The sequence below is a fragment of the Ovis aries genome, chromosome 19 (assembly GCF_016772045.2).
Source record: "Ovis aries strain OAR_USU_Benz2616 breed Rambouillet chromosome 19, ARS-UI_Ramb_v3.0, whole genome shotgun sequence".
NCBI classification, from domain to species: Eukaryota; Metazoa; Chordata; class Mammalia; order Artiodactyla; family Bovidae; genus Ovis; species Ovis aries.
Genome location: NC_056072.1, coordinates 13,150,809 through 13,160,640, shown reverse-complemented (window position 1 = coordinate 13,160,640; position 9,832 = coordinate 13,150,809). Strand labels below are relative to the sequence as shown.

Below are 9,832 nucleotides of genomic sequence, written 5' to 3'. Positions count from 1 at the left end.
CCAATAAGTTGTGACAATGTCCCCTGGGGCACAAGAATCACACTGCCCCTCCTCCTGCTTTGAGAACTGCTAGTCTTACTTGAGTGACCCCTCAGTAGAGGTGGTCCTGGGCAAGTCTGTTCTCAGGAAGACAAGCAGTGGAGAGGTGAGTGGTATAACCAGAAGGAACATGGGGTATGGGGCAACCATGGCTTTGAATCTTGGCCCTGCCAATGACTTGCCGTTGACTTCCCTACCCCTTCTTCATTCCCAGCCTTCTGTAACCCAAAACACCAAAACCCAAACAAAACCAAACAAAAATCACACACCCACAAACATTATTTTCATAAATGACTTTTACTTCTTTATCATTTTTCTTGACAGTATTTCTTGGCAATGTGCATATAACATGAAGGCAAGCATACTTTCAGAAGTCATCAAAGATATGGTCCTATTGGCCTGATTTTCTTAAACCTTTAAAATATTTTCATTTATAAAAATTAATCTAAATATAAATATTGACACTGAAGATCAAAATCACTTGATGACAAAATAATTCTTCTGGAACTATAACATATGCTTATGGATTTTAATAGTAAATTAAATCTTTGCACTTATTTGGCACAAGGAAACCTTTATAAAAATTCAAATGCCATAGAGCAGGCTTCTTCTTCTTCTTCTTTTTTTTTTTTGCAAGGCTTACACAGTACACATTTTTGTCAAGGAAAACTGAATATTTTAACACTGTAACACAACAGTAGTTGCTTTTCATGCCTCTTAAAGAAAACACTCTATTTGGAACTCAGATCTTTTTTGTTGTGTTTTAAAATTGTGTATTTGTTTGCTTTTAACCACACCAACAGAACAAAAAGCCAAAGATTTACTTTATTTCAAAGGACTCATTTCTGTTGGATAACACATACACAGCATCAGCAAGGAGTATTACTGGAAGATAGGTAGACCCCCATCAGGAATGGATCATAACACACATTTCAGCAGCAAGTCAGGTCTGGAAATGTGCACCGCAGCAAAAGAACATAGAAGTTGAAAACAACACAGAATGAGGTTTTGTCAGGCGTTCAAATTATACTTAGCTTAAAGGTCTGATTTTGGCAAATTAATCACTCTGGCCCTCAGTCTCCTCATCTGAAAAATGGGGATACCCACTGAATAGGGTTGCTATAAGGATTAGAATGAGAAGTCTATCACCTCCTTCAGAGCGGTCCCTTCATAAACATCAGTCATGCTATTCCTTTACTTCCCATCTTATACCTTCTTCCTCGGATTCAAATATACAAGGAGAAAATTTTTTAAAAGTTGCTAATACTCAATTAATTGAGTGAAATTCCAGTTCCATTAGCTTTTTAAACACACTCTGAACAGTCATGCGTTTGAGACCACACAAGGGGAGTTAGCTTCAACTCTTGCGTCTGTTGAATTCATAGCTTGTCCTTGCTTTATTCAGACATGCAAGTTTTCTCAGGGTGTTCCTTAACCATTTTTATCTTTAGGGTCATCTAACTACTTCAGCTGAATATTTACTGGGAGGTAAATTTTGGAGTACAGCATTTCCTTGTGTGGTTGTATTCTGCAATCATCCAGTTACCTAAAACCTCATTTAGACGTGGTCATTGCTAAACCACATCTTACTGATTCTGGACAATGCACTAAAGTTAAGCCAATGGTGGGCTTTCTCAGGCTCCTCTCTCCTTCAGAGCGGGGAGACTCTCAGCAAGTCCAAGGAAGAGCCCTGAACTCTTGATGAGACATTGTTTCAGACAGACCTGGGCATGGCACGGGTGAGTGAGAGCTTTCTGTCCTGTGGCTCCCGACTGTAAAGTGATGGGAGGAACTGGTGGTGTGGTGGGTGAGAAGCCAGCAGGAATGAGGCAGCTAGAGGGAGACTTTGACAGTTGAGGGCTCCCCAAGTTAGACAGTCCCTAGTGCTCACTACAGGGGCATTTCACTTTTCTCCTAAGCATTTGTGGGACAGACATGCCTGTGAGAGATGAATAAGAACTGATGACTTAAATGTTAATACCCTTCCCTTCGCTATCCCCTGACCCCAGCACTGTATTTTGGGACAAATTGTTGACATGTAATTCTAGTTGAATCAAAAGGGTAAAAATAAAATAAAGTCTTAAAGACAACACACAGTAGCAAAGTGAACAGGGAAAGGATGCATCTTGAGAACAGGGAGCTCTGCTGCTGGAAGCCAGCGTCTTGATTTTCTGTCTTGGGTTCCCCTGGGAGCCTAAGGCAGAGAGTAGGCAAGACCTTGGTGCTGACGTCTGGGTCTGCTTTCTGGCTGAGGTATCAGGACAGCCCTGTGCAGGGGTGCGCTGCGGCCTCCCCAGGCCCTCTCCTCAGGTGGAAATCCGTACAGTAATTAGATGGCTGTTGGGTCAAGGCACTGTCGTGTACGGCCGGAGGCAGTGGGTCACTGGCAGTGGAGTTCCATGGTGCTAATACATCACAGCAGACTCCAGGGTGGGCTCCTGAGGTGAGAAAATGAGCAGATGCAATCAGCCACTTGGTGAAAGCAAGGCGAGGCCATCAGCAACGTCGGCTGCTTTTTTATGTCATGAAAGGTATGCATGCCCATTGCCCAGTGGAACAGTTCACAGTACTCAAAAAGTGATGCATTTCTTACATGTACTTCTTAATCTATCTGAAATTCATTTTGGTATATGGAATAAGACAAACTGGTTCCCTTCCGACTACATCCCATTGGCTAATTTGCCAAGCACAGTTTTTTGTTTTTTGTTTTTTTTAAATTATCTATACCTTCTCTACTGGTTCCTAAGGTTTAAAAAAATCATAAAACAGATTTTCATATGTGCCTGTATCTATTTCTGAGCTTTCTAGTCTATTTCATTAATCATCAGTTTCTTTACAGTTTTTAATTTATTTAAAAATCTGGCAGAAAAACCATTTTAACGTTGCAAATTGCCCTTGTCTATTCATTCATATTTATTCCTAGATGAACTTTAGTTCCAAGAAAATCTCACTAAGAATTTTATGAGAATTGGATTAAACTATAAATTAATTTAGAAAGAAACGAATTTTTTGTGGGATTTTTAGTCATTATCTCAGTATTAAAGGTCTCGTTGCATTCCTGTAAAATTTATCTGGTAATTTATTATTTAAAGTACCCCTGCATTTAATTTGCTAATATTTTATTTAGCATGCCTCCCCTCTCTGAAGAAGCACTACTGGTGTGTGATTTGTATGTGTCTGTGTGTGTAAGTAAGCATGGAGATGTGTACACATTTACCAGCCCCATCAGGCTTTGGTTGTTGGGGTTTTAACAGTTTCAGAACGTGTGAGATTATTTTGAGGATTGGGGTCACAGAGGGTAGTTTTATACTTTCTACCTGTGGGAATTTATTGAGGCTTTCTTTGTAGTCGGTATAAAATCAGTTTTTATAAATGGCCCATTGATGTTTGTAAAGAAAGTGAAAGCTCTGTTAAGTATAAAGTTAGGTATGTTTTTTAGACATATTTATTAATTAAAGATTAATAATTACACTATTCCAAATTATCTAATTTGTACATATTTCTGGTGTACTGGGCTTCCAAGGGCTGATAAGAGAATTTTAAAGTCACTAACCATGGCACATTAAATTGCATTGTTTGCCAGTTCAAGAAAGGCTCGTGATTTCCTTTATTTTATCAATGTCTAAACATGCTCCCTCCCTGTTTCTTCTGTGTGCTTCCTGCCTTGGATACTACTTCGTTTGAAAGTAGCATTCCTGCCCTTTCTTTTTTGTTTCCATTTATTTAGCAAATATTGTCTATCCTTTCATTTTCAACCTTTCTGTGTTATTTAAAGTTAATTAATTAAAAAAAATAATTTATTGAGGTGAAATTCGCAAACATAAAATTAACCATTTAAAAATTAACAATTCAGGGGCATTTAGGACATTCTCAATGTTACATAGCCACCAGCTCAGTCAAGTTTCAAAACATACCCTCACTCTACAGTAAAACCTCTTATCCTTAAGCATTTCTTTCTATGCTCCCTCCTCAGAGCCCCAGCTGCTGCTGCTGCTGCTGCTGCTGCTAAGTCACTTCAGTCGTGTCCGACTCTGTGTGACCCCATAGACGGCAGCCCAACAGGCTCCCCCGCCCCTGGGATCCTCCAGGCAAGAACACGGGAGTGGGTTGCCATTTCCTTCTCAAGTGCGTGAAAGTGAAGCCACTCAGTCGTATCTGACTCTTAGCGACCCCATGGACTGCAGCCTACCAGGCTCCTCTGTCCATGGGATTTTCCAGGCAAGAGTACTGGAGTGGGGTGCCATTTCCTTCTCCAATGCATGAAAGTGAAAAGTGAAAGTGAAGTCACTCAGTTGTATCCGACTCTTTGCAACCCCATGGACTGCAGCCTACCAGGCTCCTCTGTCCATGGGATTTTCCAAGCAAGAGTACTGGAGTGGGGTGCCATTGCCTTCTCTGAGCCCCTGGCAACCACTTATCTATGGACGGTAATTTATTTATTGTTTTATTTTTAAAATAATTTTAAGAGAGGGGGACCTGGAGCTTTATTCTCTTTATTTTTTGTTTTATTGAACTATAGTTGATTTACAATGTTGTGTTAGTTTCAGGTGTAGAGCAAAGTGATTCAGGCATACAGGCGAGCTTCGGGCTCAGTCGCTCCAGTCGTGTCTGACTCTCTGCGACCCTATGGATTGTAGCTCGCCACGCTCCTCTGTCCATGGGATTCTCCAGGCAAGAATATTGGAGTGGGTTGCCATACCCTCCTCCAGGGGATCTTCCTGACCCAGGGATTGAACCCAAGTCATGTCTCCTGCGTTGGCAGGTGGGTTCTTTACCACTAGCACCGCCTCGGCAGCCCAGGTGCATGTATGTATATATATTTCAGGTTCTTTCCCCTTATAGGCTGAGTTCGGCTCCCTGTGCTCTACAGCAGGTCCCTCTTGGTTGTCTATTTTTATATAAACTAGTGTGTATATGTTAATCTCAAACTCCTAATTTATCCCTCTTCCCCACCTCTGACTTTCCCCTAAGGTAATTTATTTTTAACTGTCTTATTTATAACAGATTCCTCCCCTGGCCCTAGTGGTCTGCCCTTTTCGAGTAATAATGCATCTTTTTAGGTCTTTGCAGTAATGGCCAGGAGCCAGGTAATTGGACTTCGGAAGGTCGGGGTAATGGCTCGCCAGTGCAGTGAAGGCAGTGGGCAGCGCAGTTGCCATCTGGTGCCTAAGAGATGCAGTAACTTGTTATTCAAAAGAGCACGCCCTCCACTGTGCCATTTCCTGGTGTCCGTGTGCTCACGACACAGGGACAGTGCCGGGGGGGGGGGGGGCGGGGTGGATGGAAGGGAAGGGAGCAACGGGTGATGCATAAAAGGCGACCGAATAGGTTTGCCTGTGCTTCAGTCTTGTCACCAGCCATCTTCTGCCCCCTCAGCATCATCAGTATCCCAGGGACAGTTCAGCCGGATCTTTACCTCCCACGTAAGCAGCATCGAGCATTTGCAAAATTCTGAAGCGCGTGTTGGTATAATCCCTTAGCCCTCTTACATGATCTCCAGGTTTATGCAAAGTATCTATTATCCCTTCCTTTGCCACATTTATGGGCAGCTGCTGACTTTTTTGTAGGAACACAAGTATTTAATGGCTAACGAGAAATTTAAGGAAGAGTGAATATGAACCAAAAGCAGAATGAAAACTTGTACAGCTCAATCAGACCTTACATTTTGTCTACATGTTTTTATTTCTCTTATATTAAACCTGGTTCCGAAAAGGAGCTGGAGATATAGCTGAGAGAATGTATTCACATACCCAGGAGTTTAGCGATATAAGGAACCCTGTCATTTAACCAACAGACCATGAGATCATGCAGGAAGTTCTGACTGGGCATCTATAGAAAGAATGGCTGCAGAATGGAGGTGCCATCAATAGTGAAAGTAACTGGCATTAAGACAGAGATGACTTACTATCAAATCCTTGGGGGTGCTATTCCTTTCTTTAGTCCCGTTTGTTGAGGAGTCTTGGAGAATGAAGTTGCGGTTAAATGTTTTAATGGTGGTTGTTGAAGACGCCTCAATTTTTTCAGCTAAAAGGAAACACATAGGAATAAGTATCATCTGGAAGCTGGACTGATGGTTAAGGAAGAAGGAGCAGCTGTCCAGTCTACCAGATTTTTGTTCTAGACTTGGCATCTCATTCTGGGTCCATAGGTCTGACTGTGGAAACATTTTGTTCTGTTTATTTATTTTGGGGTAGATCAAATAAACCAAGGCATCATTCATTGGTGGCTTTCTGGCAAAAAGGTAGCTTGGAGATAATCCAATACAGTCTACTAACTCTTATTTGCAATTCTGAAATATAAAAGGCTCAAAAAAAAAAAAAAAAAAGGCAAATCTTTATCACTTTGGAGTCAAAACTGCCTAATGGCAAAACCTGACGTAAGCTGAGAAGTGGCCGTTTCAGGTCCTTGTCCCGCCCACAGAGCATGAGCATTCTCATACTTGGCTGCAGGGCTACTGATGTGTCTATCAGACGCTACGCGACACCACGGGGAGGGGGCTGTCAGGAAGCACACAGCACACAGACCGCATTACCTTTCTAATGTCCAAATGATTCTGAAACACATATAGACTCAAGGCTTTCAAAGTAAGAGCTAATGGATCTGCAGTACATTTTAATTGTTTGGGGCTCCGTGGAATATAAAGTAGGCATTCAGTAAATGTTTGTTAAACAATGAAGGGTAGAGCCAGGACTCAAACATGTATCCACCGACTTTCCACTCTTTTACTTTGTAGGTCTAAATTTTTAGTTTGGCATCCCCACTCTGTGGCTTCTGAATCCAGGGAGATGGTTGAAAACGACCAGTAGATAAGGGTGATGGGACTGGCATTACTGGAATCCCTCTAAGTTGGGTTAGATGCCCTGAGTTAGATGCTTTCGGTGTGTGCTCACATCTCCCTGATGGTCACCATCCCAGCCCACTCTGACAGCATCCTGCTGCAGGCACCACCACTCTCTCTTAGCCCATGAGTGATGGTCAGAAGTACCAGGGAGTCAATGTCCCTGCCTAAAATAACCTTCAAGCAAAGATGAGAGTTGAAAAACCTCATCTTCCTAATTCTTTGGGCAGGAAAGTATAAGATACAGTTAATACTGTCTCCCAGAAGTCCCCATCAGGGTTTAGCATCATTTGTACAAAGAAGCAAACTATTAATAGTAATCAAAGTACACTGTATTGGCTTAATTTCCTTCCCTGAATCATTTCTCTCTTCCCATATCCGTGTTTCTTGGAGTTACCTCCCACATCACATCCTTGTCCCAGGGTCTGCCTCTTGGAGGAATCCAGATCAAGACAGACTCTCCACAAGGCTAATTCAGGGTGAAAACACCTCATTAGATCTGGTCCTCAAACTCAGGTCTCTGAGTTACTCTAAGTGAATGAGTCAGGCTTGATTCTTGGGTGGCTCTGTGTTCTGATGTAAGCATACCTTTCACTGGCGGAGCAGGCAGTTTCCTCCTCTGCTGCCTCGATGTGTCTATGGTTTGTACCTATAAACAGAACACAGGCATCAGTACGCCTTTGTGAAGCCACAGGTGTTTTATCTTCTGCGTTTTCCAGGTCATGCGGTATTCCAGCAGATGGAGCGAGGGACAAACTCACCTGGTTCCTTTGCTTCTGGTTTCGTTTTCTGGTGAGGCGCCCACAGGGTGCTATGTTCAACCCTGCATTGGTCAGGGCTGAAATCCGGCTCTCAATATCAGAAATCTTAATGCAACAGAAAGACAGAATCAGTAGGCACAGTGTCCAGGAGGAGAGAATCTTTATTAGAAGTGTTATGAACCTATAGAAAACAAATCTGCTTTGATATGTGCTCATTCATTCATTCATTCAGCTTCTACCAGGCACGTCTCTACCTGGTACTGTAGTGAAGAAAATAAACCACGGATCCCTCTTTGTAAATTCAATTTTCCAGTTGTTAGCTCTAGAGCATGTCACCCCTGTCAGAGGTCCCTGAGGGATAAATGGAAGCCTGGGGCATGATGGGAACCCTGGCCCAGGGCCACCGGGCTCAGCATAGGGGTGGGGGTGCGGTCAAGGAGGGCTTCCCTGGGAGGCAACACGCTGTGAGTTTCGAAAGGCAAGTAGGAGCTGGAGATCCACCTTCCTTCTTCCATGACTCCGAGTTCAAAATCACAGTGCCAGGTCTTAGGTGGAGGCCCAGCAGCACCTGATTCAAGTCCGTTTCCTCTATGAAGAGGCCAAGTGGCTTTGAGAAACTCCCTCCAGTCTCTGGGCACCGGTTTCTTTCACTATAACATCGGAAGGTGAGAAGGAGCTCAGATTTCTTCTCCAACAATTTGTCTTAAGGTAGATACAGAGAACAAGAGTCCACTCAGTGCTAGGAAAGAATCCCCGTCCGTCCATGTCCCCAGGGGTGAAGAAGACATGGTCCCTGCTCTTAGAAAAGGGCATCACTGTGTGCCATCACCATGCCGAGTGCTTTAAATATGTGAACTCACTCATGCTTCGGTCATAATCCTGTGATGCAGGTACCGTCCTCTTGGTTTTACAGACGAGGAAACTGTGGCTCAGAGGGATGAGTGACACACCCAACATCTCACAGCAGCGCTCAGAATTAATGCCAGTGCCCACGCCCGCACCATGCTGCCCCATCCTCAGAGCCCTCTCGCCAAGACCTGGCATGGGGGACACTGGAGGAGGCAGGAGCAGGCCGGCAGACCTGAGGGAGGAGGCTATGGCGCAGCCTGAGTGTGCTGGGGCATCAGACCGGAGACCTGAAAGCAGGCCCAGCCCAATGTGTCGGCCTTCCACCCCGACGTCTTCACTGCCTTCCCTGTCAGTTGCTTAGTCGTGTCCAACTCTCTGTGACCCCATGGACTGTACCTGGCCAGGCTCCTCTGTCCATAGAATTCTCCAGGCAAGAGTACTGGAGTGATAGCTAGGACATGGAAGAAACCTAGATGTCCATCGGCAGATGAATGGATAAGAAAGCTGTGGTACCTATACACAATGGAATATTACTCAGCCATAAAAAAGAATGCATTTGAGTCAGTTCTTATGAGGTGGATGAAACTGGAGCCTATTATACAGAGTGAAGTAAGCCAGAAGAAAAAACACCAGTATAGTATATTAATGCATATGTATGGAATTTAGAAAGACGGTAACGATGATCCTATATGCGAGGCAGCAAAAGAGACACAGATGTAAAGAACAGACCGTTGGACTCTTTTGGGGAAGGCGAGGGTGGGATGATTTGAGAACAGCATTGAAACATGTATGTCACCACATGGGAAATAGATGACCAGTGCAAGTTCGATGCATGAAGCAGAGTGCTCAAAGCCAGTGCTCTGGGACAACCCTGGGGGATGGGCTGAGGAGGAAGGTGAGAGGGGAGTTCAGGATGGGGGGACACATGTGCACCCGTGGCTGATTCATGTCATTGTATGGCAAAAACCACCACAGTACTGTAAAGCAATTATCCTCCAATGTAAATAAATAAATAAATTAGGGAAAAAAAGAATATTGGAGTGGGTTGCCATTTCCTTCTCCAGGGGATCTTCCTAACCCAGGGACTGAACCTGGGAGTCTTGCATTGCAAGCAGATTCTACTATCTGAGCCACCTGGAAAGTCCATTGCCTCCCCTGTCCCTAAGCTATTTCATGCTGCGCAAGACAAATTCTAATTCCGTCATCATTTACGGAGGGCTTCTTTGGATGAAGCCTATGGGGAAAGCTGCTCTAGGAAATGCAGAGAGAAGGTCTGAAAGGGCGGCAGATATGGGAGATGCTTCCCCTATCCCGGCAGTCTTACTCAGAGAAGGAGGAGGAGGCA

General features: G+C 43.9%; 1 protein-coding gene across 3 annotated transcripts in view; it reads right to left on the bottom strand.

Annotated features, from left to right (window-relative positions):
• Nucleotides 1-317: 317 nt before the first annotated feature.
• The window catches only part of MYRIP (myosin VIIA and Rab interacting protein), a 218,161-nt gene continuing 208,646 nt past the window's right edge, over nucleotides 318-9,832 (bottom strand). For all 3 annotated transcript variants that reach the window (XM_027958035.2, XM_042236531.2, XM_060402094.1), the window contains exons 14-17: nucleotides 7,639-7,743; nucleotides 7,466-7,526; nucleotides 5,945-6,063; nucleotides 318-2,477 (exon numbers count right to left, since the gene is read on the bottom strand). In XM_027958035.2, coding sequence (XP_027813836.2) covers nucleotides 2,445-2,477; nucleotides 5,945-6,063; nucleotides 7,466-7,526; nucleotides 7,639-7,743 — 318 coding nt within the window. In that variant the 3' untranslated portion in view covers nucleotides 318-2,444. The remainder of the gene's footprint in view (nucleotides 2,478-5,944; nucleotides 6,064-7,465; nucleotides 7,527-7,638; nucleotides 7,744-9,832) is intronic.